The sequence below is a fragment of the Staurois parvus genome, unplaced genomic scaffold (assembly GCF_062004578.1).
Source record: "Staurois parvus isolate SC_StPar_1 unplaced genomic scaffold, SC_StPar_1.0 ptg000287l, whole genome shotgun sequence".
Taxonomy (NCBI): Eukaryota; Metazoa; Chordata; class Amphibia; order Anura; family Ranidae; genus Staurois; species Staurois parvus.
The window spans coordinates 34,993,725-35,015,165 of NW_028318083.1; the positions used below are offsets into that span (position 1 = coordinate 34,993,725).

The 21,441-nt window shown below is 39.1% G+C and overlaps 1 protein-coding gene across 1 annotated transcript in view; it reads left to right on the forward strand.

Annotated features, from left to right (window-relative positions):
- The window catches only part of FBXO15 (F-box protein 15), a 262,215-nt gene that overhangs the window by 75,735 nt on the left and 165,039 nt on the right, over positions 1-21,441 (forward strand). The window contains exons 5-6 of the mRNA XM_089682167.1: positions 11,967-12,080; positions 17,246-17,350. Of these exons, the coding sequence (XP_089538293.1) occupies positions 11,967-12,080; positions 17,246-17,350 (219 nt within the window). The remainder of the gene's footprint in view (positions 1-11,966; positions 12,081-17,245; positions 17,351-21,441) is intronic.

Sequence of the window (21,441 nt, forward strand, 5' to 3'; positions counted from 1 at the left end):
TTGCAGTTCAGTGAATAAAATAAGTATTTGATTCCTTAGCAACCAACAATAATTCTGGCTGCCACAGACTAGCTATGTGCTCATGTGGTACACAGATTAGTCCTGTCAATTTAAGAAGGTGCTCCTAACAACAGCTCGTTGTTTGTATAAAAGACACCTGTCTACAGAATCTCTTTCTTCCATTCAAACCTCTCCATCATGGGCAAGACCAAAGAGCTGTCAAAGCATGTCAGGGACAAGATTGTAGACCTGCACAAGGCTGGAATGAGACTGATGGGCCAGTTATGTGACAGTACCAGAATAACCTGACCTTCCCTAAAAAGGTACGCTGCACTCTAATTCTATGCTTTATGCCATTCAGTTGTTAAAATAAGCGTACTCTAGAAAAAATTTTGTTCTTTCCCACATATATAGTTTTTTCTATGTTGTATTGCACTACATCAAATGAATATTGTATGCTGACATCTAGTGGTCTTGGGCAACTACGACTGTGAACTGGCATCTCTCCTTCTGTCCGCCCCTCCTGTTTAATGCCAGTTAATTTAGTCCTTGCTAGACCCTCCCTGTTTTCTCCATGTTCTCTCACATAGACAGGGTTTAGGAACGTCATTGTACACTTCAAAATTGCTTTGAATTCAATTCTCTGACTTATTGTTTAGCTGCCTGTGGTTGTTGCCAATTCAGCAGGTAACCATACTGTCTAGACAGTCTGGGTCTAAGCATGTCATTGCATAAATTGGCATTTGAAACAGAACAAAGATGGCTAAAACTCACCTCTTGTGTCTCCGATCTCTGCTGTATTGAAAAGAAGCCTCTGTGAGAGCAGTCTTCAGAATGCAACTGTTTAGAAAGCCCCCACTGCACTCTGTGGTTTGATCCACTTTGCTCCTTCATCTAGGTCTGTTATCTCATTGTAATGTACAGTTTGAACATTTAGGGCTCATGTACACTGCAGCTGATAAACGCACGTTTAGGGGCTGTTCAGCGTTTTTTTCAGCAGCCCCTGAACTCACCCTAATGTTTTCCTATGTGTCCATGTATACATCTTCGTTTACAGTCGTTTACAGGCATTTGAGTTTACAGTAGTTTTTTTGAACGTAGAAAACTTGCGTTCAGCAGTAAATTTTATCAGTGTTTCAAACGCAAAAGCTTGTAAACGCGTTTATAAGCGCGTGCGTTTGAAAATTTTTTTTTAACTCTTCCAGTTTCCGATGCTGTCCAGAGCCTTTTGTCATCATGAAAAATGCATGCAAAGTATTTTCAAGGTACTCAGATGGACAAAACACTGAACACAGGATGTTCCTACCAAACTTGTCACACATTGTAATGACCAATTCACACCTCAGACCTCTGCCACCCTTGGAAACAAAAGATATGTTAATTACCATTCACACTTAACTTTAAAAACCGCTTCTAAATGCAAACGCTCATAAACGCGTTATGCAAACGGGGCTAAACAGATATTTTTTATCCTACGTTTTCCAGCAGTCAGTTTCCATCATTCAGAAGTGTCCCGTGTACATGGGGCCTTACAGTATGTGTTAGGATAGATGGTAGTTTTTTGCCACAGTCAACTAGACTTGCTTTTGTAATGTGAAAGACATTTAACTACTTATCCAAGTGGTTTGCTTAGTTCAAATGAGTGTCAGGAACATTCCCCAACATTTACCTTACTGAAAGGAGGAAGCCACTTGAATGAGTGTTAAAATTTGTTCAACATTACAAGACAAGGCCACTTAAATGTGACATACTACAACTATCTACCTAGATAACTGAAAACCTTCAAACATACAGTACACATCTTGGATCTGAATTCCACAGACTTCACAGATGTTAAAGGAGAACTAATAATGTTTGAACTTATGCAATATTATAACTATTCAGTATTTTAAATAATATACCTTTGTAGTCTTATAAAAGATTTATATTTGCCTGCAGTTCTGAGTCTGAGAGATCAGCTTGAATGTTGGTGTCAGAATCAAAAACTTAGATAACTACCATGTCAACTGCCTAACGTCACACACTTTTACCTATGTTTAGAGCGGTTGTAAACCCTCACATATACCCAATGAACCGACTGGCCTTTGGTTATACACAGAGATCAAATAAAACATCCTAAATACTTTGTACATGTTTATCTGTAGCCATCTCAAAGTGCTGAATTTATACAGCTTGTCTAACATTTCATAAAGCAGGTGGTAGGAAGCTGAAGTTGCTATGTGCAGAAGAGCTCTGATAGCGGATTGGAGGGAAGGGATACACCCCTTTCTCACAGCAAACAGGAACAGAGCTGAGGCTGTCAATCACAGGCTGCATGCTGGAGCTCCCTCCCCTGTCACCTTTTGTGTCTTGGTATCAAGAAACCTTCAGAAGTGACTCATGCTGATAGCAGAGGAATAAGACAGCTGAGAGAAATGACCACTTTGTGCTCTGGATTGAGACAAGTGCACACTTTAGAGGTTTGTTCATATTTCATGTCTGAGGTTTACAGCCACTTTAAGTGTGCATTGTGTAAGGTCAAATAGTTAATAGGGCAGAAGCTGTCAAACTTTAGCTGACCTGTAACTTTGACAGGCTGAAATCTCAAGTTGGGGTAAATAAATCTAAATTCATGACTAATTATCCACAGTTACACTCATTTAAGATATTCAGATATTTAAATAAGACCATTTGTGATTGTTTCACTTTAAGAATACAACTGGATGAGCTGTGTTTATTTTAGATCAGTTCTGCCTAGTGCTTTGTCTCTTTCTATTGATCGACATTCAAAACACTTCTTGTTCCTGTAAATTGATGCCACCACAAAGAAGACAATCCATTCTATATCCTATTTTAGTTTTTACATGACAGGTTGCTTACCATGTGTCTGTCTTCCAGCAGTGATCATCAGTCACAATAACTTTTTGATCATCTGAATAACCCTTAAACTTTATGGCCTATGTCATGGTGTACGCAACAGAGTGTTGTAAAGATATTGCTATATCTTTGGCTACATATTTCCAATCTGAACAAATATAAATATATTGCTGTATTTGTTGTGCTACCCATTTGTCATTCTTCATGTTTTTTGAGGCTGGGTTCACAATACAGTGGACAATTGCCGGAGCACTTTATCTGCCCAGCAGCTTTCCACTCCCGACTGTACTGGGGGGGGGGGGGGGAGTGTGGTAAATGATTCAGCACATCACATAGCTCCCCACCTTTTTTTTTTCCAACCAGTCCATCCCCCACAGTTACTACCTTTTGTGCCACTAGCCCCTCCCTCCTAGGTTGTAAGCTCCAAGCAGCAGGGCCCTCCTATCTCTCTTGTATTGAACTGTATTGTCTCCCGTTATATTGTAAAGCGCTGAGCAAACTGTTGGCGCTATATAAATCCTGTATAATAATAATAATAATTAGATCTACAAAACACTCACCCTGCATCTTAGCAAATACATTGAAGTGTCTACTTTCCAAAAAGGGCTTATTTGGAGGGGTTACTTCTACTATCCTGGCATTTCAGGGCCAACATTAGAAGTTTATGCCACGCATCACCAACTCTTGATGACCAAGCATTTTCTGACACTTTTTGTTCACATGAAAAAAGTTTTTTTGCTAGAAAATTACTTTGAACCCCCAAACATTATACATTTTTTTTTAAAGCAGAGGCCCTAGAGAATAAAACAGTGGGTGTTTGAAAAATTGCTGCACAAATACTGTGATGTAAAAAAATTCAAACGCAAATCTTTTGGGAAAAATATACTTTTTAGAATTTGAAAAAAAAGCAATATATTGCCCAATTGTTTGATAAAATATAAAAGATGATGTTACGCTGAGTAAATAGATACCAAACATGACATGCTTTAAAATTGCGCATGCCCGTGCAATGGAAACAAAGTACATACATTTTTATTATTGATAGGCAACACTTTAAAAGCCTTTACAGGTCACCAATTTACATTTACGCAGGAGGTCTAGAGCTAGAATTACTGCCCTCGATCTGACGTTCGCGGCGATGCCTCACATGCATGGTGCAACCACTGTTTACATACCGGTGCAGGGGCGCAAGGGTGCTTTCTTTCTTTTCTTTTTTTTAGTTATTTTGATTTTTTAAAATGATTTTTACACTGTTCCTTTAATTTTTTTTGTTTTGATCACTTTTAATGCTATCACAGAGAATGTAAATATCCCCTATAATTTCAATGGGCATTGTCATACATACTTTTTGAGAAATCGGGGGTCTATCAGACTCTATATATCTCCTCTGCCCTTACATTACACAGGTCTGCAAAAAAATTTTTTTCAAGAGCTGTTTTGGTTATTCCACGTAATCTTTGTTTTTTGGTGCGCTGAATCCGAAAATGACCTCCATTTTGTCATAGGATAACACGTTTCCTGACAATTTAGGTAACTATGTTATTAAGGCAATACCTCAAAATAAATGGAAATAGACTTCTAAAATTAAAGTTTTATTACAATTTTTTCATACAAAATCCTTTTTTGAACTGAAATGAGCTCACCTACACACACTAAACTCAATTCTTCTTCCCTGTGAGGCTTCTCTTGGTGCATTTACGCTTGTGAGTAGCATCTGGAATGTCTCTCTGAAGCATCCAACAGTAGTCTGCCATCATTGTAATGCTCCATTTTCCCTGGTATCTCCTTTCCATCTCTTTAATGTCTTGGTGGAATCGTTCACCTTGTTACTCACAGCTCCCAAATGTTCAGGAAAGTAGTCAAGGTGGGACTGGAGGAAATGCACTTTCAAACTCATCAGGCAACCTACAGCTTGAAATGCTTTCAGCATTCGTCCGACGATGTTTTTGTAGTGAGGATCTATGTTATTACCTAAAAATTTCTGTACGACTTCTTTAAATGCAATCCACCCTTCTTTTTGAGGATCCGTCATGTTATTGACAAACTCTTGATCAACTATAAGCCTTCTAATGTCTGGTCCGACGAACACACCTTCCTTCAATTTTGCCTCCGACAGGCCTGGAAACTTGGTGACCAAGTATTTGAAGCATTCTCCATCTCTTGGAAGTGATTTTACGAATTGCTTCATCAATCCCAATTTTATGTGGAGAGGTGGTAGAAGAACATTATGGGAAGGTACCAAAGTTTCTCGGAGGACATTTTTTTCACCGACTGTTAGCACCCTCGGCTGCCAACTCTTCTTGGTCCAGTGATTTTGCATGTCTCGACTGTCCCATAGACACAGAAAACAAGGGTATTTGGTATTCCACCCACTGGATTCTTTAGGAAAGATTAACCCCTTCTACCACTAGAAGCACAGACTCAGGGCTGAGGCTTACACATACAGCATGCTGCTGAGTATCCCAGTAGTCAGACACGTCACTCAGAGCAGCACTTGTATTCACCCCCTTTGCAGGGGGGGAGGGGCAGAGATTGTTTACCTGCAAATAACAACAAAGGGCCAGAAGAGAACTAGGGAAATGAGGAAATAGAATTTTTTTCCCTAAAACTTAGCTTATGTATATATTGCTGACCATCAGATTTACAGTACTATATTTTTTTTTTACATAACTAGGACAACCCCTTTTAAGGTTTTTTTGGCATTTTAGATCTTAAATGCACTTATGTGAATTAATTAATAGTAATTTGGACTTTAAATTAAAAACCCATAATATAAAAAAAATACCAAAAATAAAAAAAAATTTATAAAATTGAAGACAATTTTGCATTTTGTGGCAAATCATGACGTCTAGGAGTTTTTTCAATATTTTATTTGTTTTCAGCACACCAAAATACATGGAAATTAAATGAAAATAATCAAACAGCTTTTTAGTCGCAGACTTGTGTTATCTAATCTCACCAAGATCGGTGTGATCAGATGCTTTCCCAATTTACAAATTGTGCTTTTTTTATCCTGCAAAACTGAAGTGATGAAATGCTCATAGCTTCCGATTCTGGTCTCTGACCAGCTCTATGGTTAGCCAGTGGAACTGCCGGCTGCAATCTCGGATTCTCCTGTGGGACATGAGAGCCCAAGAAAACTGGAAGGCAGCAGGAGGGGGGATGTCTCTTCCTGCTGCTTGTAAAAACAATTCAGCAGCTAATTGGCCACAAGGATTGTTTTTACCTGAAAGTTGACCACCAAAATGATACCAGGATGATGCCTGTAGCTGCAGGCATCATCCCGGTATAACCACTCAGAGTCCAGCGATGTATCAGTACATTGCTGGTCCATGTTGGACATACATGTAACAGCAGAGAACACAGGCGTACGATGAATTGGCTCTGTGGATCAATATGACTCCAGTTCATTCTTTTCTGTGATGCCCATGTTGAGTGTTAGGCCCAAAAGAGTTTTAAATTCATAAACTGTGATAGGTTTCCATGCAAATTGTCTGGCAAGAGCTGAATTTGGGTGGGCGGCCAAGTATTTATGTGCGTATAAATTGCCTTGGCCCACAATCAATTGTTACAAATCTTCAATGAAAAACAGCAGAGGGGCTAAACGCTAGTGCTGGCAGCGAATGAGGCCGATCCTGCTAACTCTGCGTTTTTATGGACACTATACAAAGGAGGCACTAGTATAGTTCAGTTCATGATCAATATATTGATCCGTACAAACACTAAACTAGTAATAGCGGTGATCAGCGACCTATAGCGTGGGTGCAATAGTATGTGGGCAATACAACGCTAGCTGACCCTGGCTGGGAGGGCCGCTTACTCACCCTGACACTATCTGATGTCGCTAGTGGCAGGAATACAGTGATCAGTGAAACATTCTATATACTGACAATGTACTAATGGCACTGGCTGGGTGATGGGGTGATCAAAGGGTTAATAGGAGCACTCAAAGGGTTAAATGTGCTAATCTAACGCATGCATGTAGGTGTGCTTGGGGGGTGCATGTGCGTTCACACCCCAAAATAGAACTGACCCATGATTACATCGCTTTGCCAAGAGCTGCTGCTCACTCGCAAAATGAGGGTAAGTGGTTGGCAAGTAGTTTAGAATAAAAACAAAACTCTTAAAAAAAAAAAAAAAAAAAAATTTTTTTAAATTCTCATTGTAATATTCTGCTGAAAGTATTAAAAAAAAAAAATACAAATGTAAAAAAAAAAAAAAAAAAAAATTTTTTTAAATTCTCAATGTTTTTTTTTGCTTTTTTTTTACATTTGTATTTTTTTTTTTTAATACTTTCAGCAGAATATTACAATATTACCATAGTAGCATTGTACTACTGTGTGTTTGTGATCAAGGATTTTTTTACACTTCGCTTAACACAGTGTTTCTCAACTCCAGTCCTCATGGACCCCCAACAGGTCATGTTTTCAGGATTTCCCTCAGATGAAACAGCTGTGGTAATTACTAAGGCAGTGAAACTGATCAAATCACCTGTGCAAAATAATGGAAATCCTGAAAACATGACCTGTTGGGGGTCCATGAGGACTGGAGTTGAGAAACACTGGCTTAACCTCTGCCACATTTTATGTTACAGCCTTATTCCAAAATGGATTAAATTAATTTTTTTCCTCAACATTCTACAAACCATACTCCATAATGACAGCGTGATAGAAGTTGTTTTTGAAATCTTTGCAATTTATTAAAAATAAAAAATGAAAAAAGCCATGTACATAAGTATTCACTGCCTTTGCTCAATACTTTGTTGAAGCCCCTTTAGCACCAATTGCAGCCTCAAGTCGTTTTGAGTATAATGCTACAAGCTTGGCACACCTATTTTTGGGCAATTTCTCCCATTCTTCTTTGTAGTACATCTCAAGCTCCATCAGCTTGGATGGGGAGCGTCGGTGCACAACCATTTTTGGATCCCTCCAGAGATGTTCAGTCGGGTTCAAGTCTGGGCTCTGGCTGGGCCACTCCAGGACATTCACAGAGTTGGCCCGTAGCCGCTCCTTTGTTATGTGGGCTGTGTGCTTAGGGTCATTGTTATGTTGGAAGATGAATTGTCGCCCCAGTCTAAGGTCCAGAATGCTCTGGAACAGGTTTTCATCAAGGATGTCTCTGTACATTGCTGCATTCATCTTTCCTTCGATCCTGGCTAGTCCCCCAGTTCCTGCTGCTGAAAAACATCTCCACAGCATGATGTTGCCACCACCATGCTTCACTGTAGGGATGGTATTGGCCATGTGAGGAGCAGTGCCTGGTTTTCTCCAGACATGACCCTTGACATTCAGGCCCAAGAGTTCAATCTTTGTTTCATCAGATCAGAGAGTTTTGTTTCTCATGGTCTGAGTCCCTCACGTGTCTTTTGGCAAACTCCAGGCGGGCTGCCATTTACCTTTTATTGAGGAGTGGCTTCCATCTGGTCACTTCACCATACAGGCCTGATTGGTGGAGTGCTGCAGAGATGGTTGCCCTTCTGGAAGGTTCTCCTCTCTCCACAGAGAAATGCTGGAGCTCTTTCAGAGTGACCTCGATCGCTCATTTTGGATGAGCGGCCCACTTTAGGAAGATTCATGGTGGTTCCATACTTCTTCTATTTATGGATGATGAAGACCACTGTGCTCATTGGGACCTTCAATGCTGCAGAAATTTTTCTGTACCCTTCCCCATATCTGTGCCTTGATACAATCCTGTCTCAGAGGTCTACAGACAACTCCTTGGACTTCATGGCTTGGTTTGTGCTCTAACATGCACTGTTAACTGTGGGACCTTTTATATGGAGAGGTTTCTACCTTTTCTAATCATGTCCAATTAACTGAATTTCCCACAGGTGGACTCCAATCAAGTTGTGGAAACATCTCAAGGATGATCAGTGGGAACAGGATGCACCAGAGCTCAATTTTGAGTGTCATGGCAAAGGCTGTGAATACTTATATACATGTGATTTTTTTTTTTTTTTTTTTTTTTTTTTATACATTGCAAAGATTTATGTATGTATTGCAAAGATTATGTATGTATGTGGTGCACTGAAATGAACCCAAACCAAATATTCAGGATGCATTTGGCCGAAAACTAAAACCGAAATGAAGAGTTTTTTAAAAAATATATAAAGTTTTATATATAATTGTATTCAACTTTTTAATTAATATTATGAACTTAATATGAATTTAAAAAAATACATAACTTTTATTAAAAAAATAACAATAAAAATTGGACAAAAAAAAATTGAGCAGAAAATAAAATAAGAGGCGTTTTTGCATTGAAGTCAATAGGGAGCACTTTTGCATTGAAATCAATGGGTCTCAATTTTGCATTGAAGTCAATGGGTGATGGGGGGCGTTTCTGTATTGAAGTCAATAGGGGGCATTTTTGCATTGAAATCAATAGGGGGCATTTTTGCACTGAAGTCAGTGGGAGTGGGGGGGGGGGGGCATTTTTTGCATTGAAGTCAATGGGACAGGATTTTGCATTGAAGTCAGTTATCTTTATCTGCACTTTTTTTTTTTCTATCGGCACAATGCAGATAACCCTAATTTCAGCGGCCGGTGTATCAGTGCATCACTAATATTAATATATATATATCTCAAATTCATTAGCTAGATTTCCTCTTTAACTGAGACGCTTTTTCATTTAAAGAGTTACTTTTCATTTTCAAGGCTGCTTAGTTAATACGATTTAATATTTGGGGAATCCAAGATTTAGTCTTCATTAATTTACTTAGACGGTTACATTAATGGATTTTGTTAAACTGATTATTAATTTGCATATATTTTATTTGGCCTGACATGCTGCAAATTCAGTTAAGAAAATGTGACCTGTTACTATGATCTGATTATTAATGAAAGCAGGAAATACGCGGTTACAATGAAAACAATATTGTGTTGCTTATACTGAGTATTCTGTTATTTGTTTCACTCTTTAAATGACATGGTGTGTCTCAAATGAAAGAAATGTAAATGAGACATAAAAAAGATTAAAAAAAATTTAGGCTAAGTTGTTACAAGGGGATAAGAGGAATGGAATCAGTGATCTTGGAATTTGGAAAGTAACCATGGGAAGCAGCTGGCATACAAACATTTAGAATGTATAATATTGTGTGAAAGACGTTGGTCACTGCCCCGGTCTATAACTGGCTTTTCCAGCAGTGAACATGAACGGGCATTAAACATAAACTACTAAAGCTACCCAGTTCAACTTGTCAGCCAGCCCCAGTCTAACAATGGCTGTTTCCACAAGGAACATGGATAGGTATAACTTACCAAATAGGGGGATAAGATAGCCAGTTCAACATGCCAGCCAACAACCAAATTAACCTGTCTAACAGTATGTGTTTAAAAACAGGGGTTTAGTTAGCACACGTTTGCAAATACATACGTAAGCCACAGAGCCACATCACGGCACCCCAACATTCTGTGGTCCTAATCTACAAATTTTGGGAGTCCTCATAGTAGAGGCACATGTATTTAATGGATAGACCAAGGGCAGGTGATCCTGAGGGAGCCCACCCCTCCTTACAGGTACAGGAGCAAAAAGGACACCCAGTATAAAGGACAATGGCAGCCAGGGTATCCAGTGTACCCACAGACCTCCATTACATTGTGCGAAAGAAGTTGGTCACTACCCCAGTCTATAACTGGCTTTTCCAGCAGTAAACATGCACGGGCATTAAACATAAACTACTAGTTGAACTGGCTATCTTATCCCCCTATTTGATAAGTTATACCTATCCATGTTCCTTGTGGAAAAAGCCATTGTTAGACTGGGGCTGGCTGACAAGTTGAACTGGGTAGCTTTAGTAGTTAATGTATAATATTGCCATCATCCTCACTGGGAGAACCATGATAGACTGGCAAAATATTCAACCAAAGTAATAGACATGCCCTTTAGTCCTCCTGCTTACTTTCCCAGCAACCGTGGCACTTCACTTAACTTGCAGGTACCATAGTCAGTCCCAAGTTTGAACAAATTTAAGTTAAAATAAAACTGAGAGAAGAAAAAGCTGCTGACAGGTAGGAATTTTATGACAAAGATGACCATATTGGTCTGCTTTGTTAAAAAACCCTGCTTTCTGAGCTCTGACAGCGCAACTGTGGAGTGGGTCGCTTGCAAGGTAAGTCTGCAGTAATGTTCTAATATGCTGTGCTATGCCTTATAGCTTCTTGGGTCCCATTTAAAAAACAATATTGGCAGAGGTTTGATCTAGAAACCACTAGACATGTCTAAGGTGTAAGAAAAATGTATGCCCAATTTTTCCATAAAGTTAGGCACCAACTTCCTTAATTTATTTAGACCCTTTAGTGAATTGGATGTTAGGATTTGTCTAGCTTTGGTTTGCACGGCCTTATGGGACTTGCAGTTCCTCAACACCTGGAGGGCCATAATTTGGAGACCCCTGTGTTAGCCCAACAATTTAGGCTGAATGTTTTTTGTTTGTTTTTTGTTTTTGATAGAAATGGAAAGAGTTATATTTTCTGTCTAGTTTTAAATACTGTATGTGTATATCTGAGAATGTTTTCTATAAAAATTTTAAATGCTGTGCATTCCTCATCAAAGATAGTTCTCGTGCATTCCTATTCTAAGTAGACACGAGGTAAGGGCAAAGACACAGACTGCAACAAAAGACCTGAGGATCTCTAGTACAAGAATTCCCCTGCTTCTGCTTCATTCATTCTGTAAATGTACTTATTTTTTTGTACCTCTCCTACTGCTTCTTGCATAGTCCTCATATAGACCGTCAATAAGAAAGGGGGGGGGGGGCAGCTCTGGACATGGGGAACCAAAGTCCTACTGTCTCCACACTAAAACACAATATAGAGCAAGACATGGTAAGTAAAAAAAAAAAGATCAAATATAGGGACTAGTCTTATGTTTGGTTTAATTTTTAATGCAACTTCCACAGTTCAGGTCCTCCTTAGGATAATATATTGCAGGTAGGCAATTTGCCATATTTGCTGTTTTAATTTTTAATTTTGCCATATATTGTAAATTCAAGCTACAAGTTGTGGTTTAATGTACCCTTTTTTTTGAAAATGCTGTTATAAATAAGCTGATAATGTTTTTTATACAACCAATCTATTGCTTTTTCTTTATAATTGATTTTTATCTTGCAGCAATACCAAATTAAAAGGAAATTCAGCAAAAGTATGTTCTTTTAGAAACAGATATGGGAAGAATTTGAAAATATTTACAAAAGTATGCAGCAATCATACTTCATATATAGAGAGGTAAGTAGCATTAGACGCAGGTAAAGCAGAAACTGTTTTTTGTGGTATGTCATTATTGAAACACTGCGGGGTTGATGTAATTAGTATTTTTTTTTTTTTTAAACATCAGTCTCTGCTCTGAAAGAGCTTTAACGTCTTATACCCCTGTCAAAATATAGGGATCTACCAATGCGCACTAGGTTGGCGGCTTGAAAAAATCCTAATAACCACAAAGCCAGTTTACTTTTACATTTACAGCTGGTGCCTATGTTTTTTTCCCTTGTTTATTAAGGGATACAGGATTCAGGTTCCCAAACAGTGGCATTATACTGCTGCCTTCAGGGGATTTGGACACTGGCAAACAAAAAAAACTGCAGCCACTGAATTATAAGCCCTCTTACTCCCAGCATGCTTCAGTTTGTGGTGTCCTTACAGGGTGGACATCTTTTCTCTACTGATAAAAATGTACCTATTTTACTAGCCATTTTTTCTCTTTTTCAAAGTAGTTTTTGCTTCAATCAAGACTTCATATACAGTACATGCTGCTGAGCAGAGCTCCATATGCAACTAATCTTTGGAGGATATACCTGCACCCCTCTGGACCAAAAAGCAAAGATTGCTTTGCCTGACTGGAATTTGCCTTCAAGCACAGGGCTCTGCTTGTAGTACTTTCTAGACCTTTGTGTACTGTGTCCTTTAATGTGAGCTAATCTTAGAAGACTTGGTACGCAAGCTTTGAGAACACTATATTTATTGGTACCTTTGGGGTGCCACTATTACCCCCTTTTACCATGAAAGGGGCTGGAGCTGGAAGCCTTGTACTGTAAAGAACCCTATCTGCTCTTACACAAGGAAAAGGTGGTGTTGAGGTCTATAGCCTCCTTCCTTCCTTTTGGTTTCAGCCTTTCACCTCACCCAGGACGTTGCTCTTACATTTCTATTCCACTCCATTGTATCAAAAGGAAATTTTCCTTCATTGTTTGATATAGTCCATGCTATTTACCTCTCAGCCACTGCTTCTGTTAGAAAGACTGACTCACTTTTTGTCATTCCTAATGGTCTGTCTAAAGGGGAACCTGATTCTCGTGCTTGGTGGACTGGACAAATCATTGTTAATGCTTATGGTCTTAAGGATTGGGTTCCTCCTAATGCTTATGGAATGAGCTCTGATTACCTCCTGGTCTTTTTTACATCAGGCACGTTTCCCAGATTTGTAAGGCTGCTGCCTGGTCTTCTGCTCACATTGTTCTCAAAGTTTTAAAAGGTGGATGTTAGGGCCTCATTGGATGCCAACTTCAGGCATAAGGCCCTTCAGGCAGCTATTTGTTTATTTGTACCTGCTAGTGTTTTGTTGCAATTAGACTAATTTGGACATCTAAATTGTCCATGAATAAGTGAATCCTATAACCCTTAATGAACAAGAAAGAAAATAGGATTTTTGTACGTACCATACAATCTGTTTCTTGGGGTTTGTTACCAGACACAGATCCTACCCTCTGTATTTGTGATCTCCTAGTATTGCTTTTCTATAAAACTGAAGCATGCTGTGAGTGGGAGGGGTTTCCTTGGCTAAATGCTGCTTTTTGCCATCAAATCCTCCTGTAGCTGGCAGTATAATCCTGTAGTCCCCAAATAAACAAATAATGTGTTTATGAACCCCCCAAGAAACAGATTTTACAGTAAATAGAGCAGTCCTTGTTTCCCCTATTTTTACTAGAGTAGTAAATGTTGCAGCAAGTTTACTTTATTTTTTAAAATTGCATACTGTCTCCTACAGTGTTCTCACTAGCTTATGGGTTTTCACCTATATTTGCCGGGAAAAAAACTGAGATAAAACTTGCTGATATAGTCCCATATGGGAAATGAACCCTTGACCTTTACTCTCCACTGTTGAGGTACTATACTCTCCAAGTAAAATAGGAAGAAATGAAAAGGTTACCATGTGTAGATTTCTGCAATATAGGCTAGAAAAATAAAGCTATAATCTGACTTGTAAAAGATGTACCTTAAAGTAATTCTGAAGTTGAAATGTTTTTTACCTTAATTCATTCCATGCATTAGGGTAAACAATGTTTTCCCACTTGGTGTAACCCCCCCCCCACATTTTCCTGAGTTCCCTCTTCATCCAGAGCTTTGCCTGGCTGAATCTCTTCTGCAGGAGCACTGGTCTTGCTTCCTCTTTTCACAGGAGACTCAAGCAGCAGCAGGACTGCTGTCAGTCAAATCCTGTAAGAGAGGGCGGGGCTGAGCTTCTCTATATGTCTCAATAGACGCATACATCCTGGCTCGGAAATATGCCACACGGGTGCCCCCTGGCACATGGCTTGGGGGTCACATGCTATAGAGATGAGCAGGAATCGCCAGCGGGGAACTCCATAAGAGGAGGTAAGGGACCTCTCTGTGAAATACCATTGGATACTAATATGTATAGGTAAAGTTGATTTAGGGAATATCCACTTGCCTCTTGGGGAGATCAGGAAGGAATTTTTCCCCCCCCGCTGAAGCAAATTGGACCAAGCTGTATTGGGGTTTCTTGACGTCCTTTGTATCAACTGTGGGTATAGGATTGTATTTTTTTTTTTGTTCCTTTTATCGGTTGAACTAGATGAACTTGTGTCTTTTTTTTCAACCAGACTAACTACGTAACAGAACAGGTAAGTATAATATATTTATTATTTTAATTAAAAAATAGCCTTTACAACTACTTTAAATTTTCCTTCTCAATTTTTTATTTGTCATGTCTTTTGAGTGTTTGCTCCATGCATTGTAGGGTTTCAGTGTCTGACATGGTTGGTCCAAAAACCATCCACTGTGTTTTAAGCAAGAGAACCCAGGAGTAAATAGAGTATCATATTTCACATAAACTGTGCAAATAATTTTATGTGGTTCACAAATGAATCTACTGCATGAAATTGGCTTTATTGGGATCTGCATTTTAAACTTAAGCTATGGCTGACTTTAACAGATTGTGACTTGTAGTTTGAAAATGTATTAAAGTCTTTCTTGCCTAGAACAGCTCAACTCTAGCCTAAATTTTTCAATGTCATGGAATATATGGGTAGTGTTTGATGCTCTGTCAGGCTTTTATTGCTGTCCCTGTCCCCAGTGGACAGGTAGGTATGAGAAATTATTCCTATATGGATTGGTGAAACGTTAGGTCTGCGAGGTTGAAAATGCTCCATTCCTATTCCAAGAATAACCGTTACCCTTGTGACACAAGGACTGCCTGTTGTAAAAGTGTCTTTGTGGTAAATGACACTGGAAGATCCAATTCTGTCAGAAAATGGGTGGTTGAGAGGTCAAGACAGGTAGCCTAATTGGGGAGTCTGATCAGAGATAGGTGGCTATTGTGGTGTGTGGAAACCCACATGCTTTGGTTTAGTGTATTGGGGTGTTATTGAAAGTAATTGGCACCACAGCTTACTGTGCTACGTTCATTGCTGTAACAGTAGTTAAAACATGGCTTACCACACCCCAAATGTCTTTAATTAGTCCTAAGAGAGGCTCTTTTGTAATGGTTCATTTTTGTATGTGCCTAGCAATTACATTAGTGTTTCTTTTCATTCTTTAATATGGTTGGGGATGCTTCTGGGGTCTTTACATGTATCCTTTACAAAGCTGAACTATTAGTAATTCCATTTAATCTTTTTCGTTTCCATGTGAAAGGCTATCTGTACATCTGCCGTGCTCTACCAGTTACAACTGTTACAACCATGGCTTCTATTATGCTGCACCTCTATTCTGGAACTTTTTTCCTGTTCTGGCTTTCTGCTATTCTTGATACTTTGGAAACACATCTCTACTGGGAATACAGTCATATCCCCTATAATCCATTATCTTAGTTATTCTTAACCTCTTGCTGACTGCATAATGCATATATGTAGTGGCAAGAAAGGTAGGCTTGAATGCCCAGCTGCTGTACATATGCAGTCACGACAGCAGGAGGTTGTGTGCTGAGAGCACGCTCACAGCGTTCTCCCAGTGCACCAACCAAGCTTTCATTGACCGCTCTCCTTCAAGACTTCTGACCAGGATTGTGAGAGACGGTCACAGCAGTCAAATGGTACAGAACCAGCTTGATGCAAACAACAGTGACAGAAAGCAGGAAGTAGGCTTTAAGCTTTACGCACACACACAGGTTGGGAGGGATGGTGCCAACAAGACGACCCACAATGTAAAATTGGCTGGTTCATCAGGAACTGGCTGAAGATTTGCAGAGTGTCTGGTCAGATTTAGTCACTTCAAGTTTTCATCTTCCATTCAAAGTGTTGAAAACCCTACTCTATTCTCTGAACTTAATATATATATGGGTGACATGACTATTTTGTATCTTACTGCTTTTATTATCAATGTCTTACTCATTTTCTTTGTCCTCAGGATCCTTAAACGGTAGTAAAAAAAAAGGCAATATCATAATGTGCTAGTATGCACTGCATACTAGCACATTATGAAACGCTTACCTTGAAACAAAGCCCTCCAGCTGTGCGCTGTCACCGCTGCAGAGACTAATATTGTAAACTTACCTGTAGGTAAAAATTTGAAAATGAAGTTCCACTTTAATGACTTGCAATGATGTCTTTCCCTACATCTTCTTGTATACAGAGAATAGAATCACTGTTCTGAATTTATGCTGACTAAATATTCTGGGCAACACATGTACATTATAACTACCGGTAGTTATAATAATGAGTAGAGAAGGATCACAATGACAAACTATCTGGAATCTATTCTACAGTTAGAGCTCTAGCAATGTATCCCGAGAACCTGTAGAAATAACTCATTAGTTGTTCAGGTTTAAATGCATGAGGTGAGGCACATGGCAAAGGAAAACTTTGAACTAAGTATGATTTTGACACAAAAGACAATGGACTAAAAGTAAACCTTAGTTTTTTGAAATTATGATTCAATAGTTTTTTTTTACCTATTTCACTTTTCTGACTCCCCCCCCCCCCCCCCCTTTCCCAGTCCATAGCCCTCTTCCTGCTTTATCTCATTGTGTATTAGTACTGCTCGTACCTTGAAGAAGGGGATACAGTCCAAAAGCTTGTCCTGAAAACTATGTTAGTGCAAATAAAAAAGTACCATGGACAGCTTACCAGGTTGTTTTTTTTCAGGTGTGAACAAACCTGTGCATTCAGTATCACATCTACCACTAATGTGATACATTTCTTTTCTGTGTCCTATAGGATTCCTGCTGCAATTCTCCTTAAAGTTTTATCATATTTGGACCCCGTATCTCTGATGTCTGCTGGCTGTGTCAGTAAGCAATTCTATGAACTTTCCAATGACAAGTAAGGAAAATGTTAAGACATCTAGTGTTTGGTGTGTATTTTTAATATATTTTAAATGTTCTCTTTCTTTTGGCTGAACTAGCAGTAATTCAACTTATGGCTTATTGTAAAAGTGTATTTATATCTTGTGAAAAGTAAGTGGTTTAATGAACCGCCATTTCTTCTTGCCTTACAGATAAAATGCAGCAAACTAGATAAATATAGTAGGATCTGGACCTAAATTATTCACATATAGGAAATATCCATATGTCATTCACAAAATCTTTTGAATAATTTTGTCTAAGTAAAACTAATGGGAGATTTCCTGGTGGAAACAGAAGTCCTGCCAGAACTTTAGGGATCTAAACAACACCTTCAAAGGGACTTATGAGTGTTAATATCAGAAACAGGCAGGTAACCTGGCATCACGTTAAAGGCCTACTGGTGTCTTTGCCTGGGTTTGATGACATCACGGATCCTTTTTTTCCTCTTGTGCTTCAACAATGGATGCATCCTAAATGCTTCAAAGAGTGATGCCACATAATGGTTTGGCACTGCTTTCTGTGACATTTCCCTTACTTGTTCAGAGTGGGAGCCAAGACATATTGGGCAAAATGGCGTGGAGAGCTCATAACAAGAGTGGGTGACCTTCCCAATCCATGCCTGGCAAGGGGAGTTAAGATGGAAGCCAGAGCAGTTGCTGAGCCACAGCATGGGAGAGACAAGCAGGGAATATTGCCACAGAGTACAAGAAGCCTGCCAATTAAAGGGACCAGGGAGGTTACAGCCACTGATCCTCAGTCTGCTCAGTCACACTGGAATGGTGAGCTACAGGACACAATACACTCCCAAGGTAGCCCGGTGCCCTCCCCATCCCAGGTGTCCAAACATTCTATTGGACAGGACTCCTCCTTATCTGCTCTAGACAGAGAAATGGCAGACCTTTTTCTCAGTCAGATAAATGATCCATCTAGCCTTGTTCTCTCCTTAGCTGCTCCACTTCCTCAGACAACTTCTTAAGGAAACTGTCAACTTTGGGGATCTACTTCAAAGGGAGCTTGACAAAGAAAATAAAGGAACAAATGTATTGCTCCAAAATGTTGGACTTTTACAGGCACATCATGAGGCAAACAAAACAATCTAAAATGACAGTTTATTATGTTCGTTAAAATAACATAGACATAGAACACTGTTAAACCCCCCCCCCCCCATATAGGCATATTTTACAGATCTCACTTAACACGGATCGGAAATAAACACCTACTGTATCAATAATATCATATAATATGATATGAACATGGAAATGCCATATATTGAGCTGTATTTTTCCAGATCTAAATATCATTGCGTTTCATGGTGAACTCTGCTTCTTCAGGATGGGGAGGTTGAATTTTTGTATCTAATAAATGTTATACATCCATCTAAATCCATGTGTGTTTTAATTACATTACAACAGAGTGTACTCAACATGCTTACATCTTGTCAGGCGTTGTGATTGTGCTCAAACAAGGGCGCAAGGGAACTGCAACACTCAGAATCCAGTAGGCTACCAGGCTAGTTAACAGAGGGTCGCAACCCTATGATAATTTAAGACATCATAGGTATGTAACCCAAAGAACTCAGAGCCACCGACCAATGATTTATTCTGTACTTACAAATTTACTAATTGAATTTAGGGGAACCCCTTTACCTAAGACATCATAGGTATGTAACCCATGGAACTCAGAGCCACTGACCAATGATTTATTCTGTACTTACAAATTTACGAATTGAATTTAGGGGAACCCCTTTACCAAAAATAAGCTTGCATAAATAGGCATTCATATATAGATGATAATATACTGTAGCCCCTGCTCTTTTGCTGGGGGGGGGGCTTATTTTGTAAAAAGAAAAACAGAAAATCATCCTTGTAGTAAGGTGTACCCACCTATGCCCATTCCTTGCTTCTCATCTAAACCGTAAAGTCTGAATGAATATTAAGATCTAATACAACGATATGCAAGTAAATTTTCCACATGTTTAAAAAACAGTTCACTATGTGAAAAGAATCCCTTGCATTCAATGGTATCGTTATTAGCATATATCCACAATAATATCAATTGTGATGGTTAAAAACATACCTATAAAAGGGAATGCCACAGCTGTAGTATAAAAAATTAGTAAGATGATCTTCCAAAATTGCCTCAGTGATTGTACCAAAAATACAAGGGGAAAAATCATTCCTTCTCCACTCTTCCAGATGGGGAAAAACTATTCACTGACCTCAGCCTCATTTTCATAAGCCCATATGTCCATGCACACTTTGACAAAGAAACCTCACCAGTAGCCCTTCTATGGTCACTGGCTGTGATTGACAGCAATAGAAGCCAATGGCTCCTGCTAATGTCTCTAAGCCAGTGAAAAGTGAGAGAATCAGGCAAGCCTGGGCTCTCGTGCACATAGCTGGATTAAGATTGGGTTTAGGAGAGTATAAAGGTGGGGGGGGGGGGGGGCTGGGGAGTAAGCTGCACTCAGAAGGTTTTTTTTACCTTGCTGCAAAGAATGCATGAAGGTAAAAAAATGTTCTGCCTTTACAACAACTTTAAGATGTGTGTTATGCACCAAAGTGCAAACTTCAATTTCTGTTACTTCCCCAATCTTCCTAAGGAGATTTGTTTTTTTTTATTATTATAAATTCATCTCTACGTAATAGACCTCATAATCTCAGTGGTGTGGTCCGTTCCATGTGGGGATACTCATATGTAACAGCCACACATAATATAGCCTGTGTCTCAGGGAATAGCATCATTTACTACAATGTAAAAGTACTATCTGTTCAGATAAATATCTTACTGTCAGTCTTTTCTCCTATCTAGGATTTGAGGAAATGTCTTGCCTTAGGGTTCATTTATATGGGCAGAAAAAACTGTGTTTAGATGCACACTGCACATAGTTTTGTGCACATCTAAATGCATCACTTTAGTAATCAATGAACCCATACACACAGTTGTGCCCACGTGCAAAAATGTTGGCAGCGTATAGCTGTGTAGGTGTGACCCTGGCCGTCTCTGTGTCCAGGGTCACACAGATCTGCAGATTTACACATCAATGCTCATAAACGTGACTAAACATGCATACATTTTGCCAATAAAAACAGAAAATATGCATATGCAGAAAATATGCATATGCCCATGTGAATGGACCCTTACATTGCATTGCATTAAGTTGAGTGCCGGTGGGGGTATATATGCCCTCTGTCAAAGGACCCTTTCCAGGGTAGCACCCTGGTGAATCTACTCTCACTCCTGGATCCATGTAGATTCCAGGACAAGTTATTTTACTTAAATTTCTTCCTTCTAGGTTTAGAAGTTATGTTTGTCATATGCTCTTTTCTCTGACAATTGCTTGTTTTTTTAATTTTTTGTTTTTTCCTTATAGTATTCTGTTTCTTTTTCTGAGGGTTATCTGTAGGTCTTACTTGTCTCCATGCCTGTTTCATCAATATCTGGCTCCATGATGAACATTACTGTACCCCACAATCACCACAAGGACTGTGACACCTAAAGTGAACTCCGCCATTAAACTGGTTTCCCATAACATGCAAGGACAAGACGCATTCCTATACTATTACTATTTAAACAGCGAGAAAGACACCTTCCTCAATCTTTTATCCTAAGAAATTTTCAGAAGCGGTTCCCTACTTGCTACTATGTCAATGTATCTGAAACAAAAAGAGAAGTAGTTCTGTGTACGAGTAGACGGATATCGTTCCCTATTGGCTAATAAACTCAGTTCTAAACCCCATATCCATGTACTGCCAAATCTTAAACTGAAAGATTGCCCATTATCTCAAAAGATTTATTTTATTCTATTACCACAACATGAAGAGCTGATCGACAAGCCATTCACATGCGAAGAGGGAACTGAAGTTATTAAAACACTAGAGTTGAACAAATCTCTGGGACCTGATGGATTCCCAAATAGATATTACACAAAGCTTCCCACATGGTCTCCTACATTAATTCTTTGCGGGAGGACAGAAACAATTGAGTACTGTCCGTGATACTTTTTTTATTTGCACTAACAAACAATTTTGAGGACAAGCTTTCGGGGAGTATCCCCTTCTTCAGGTC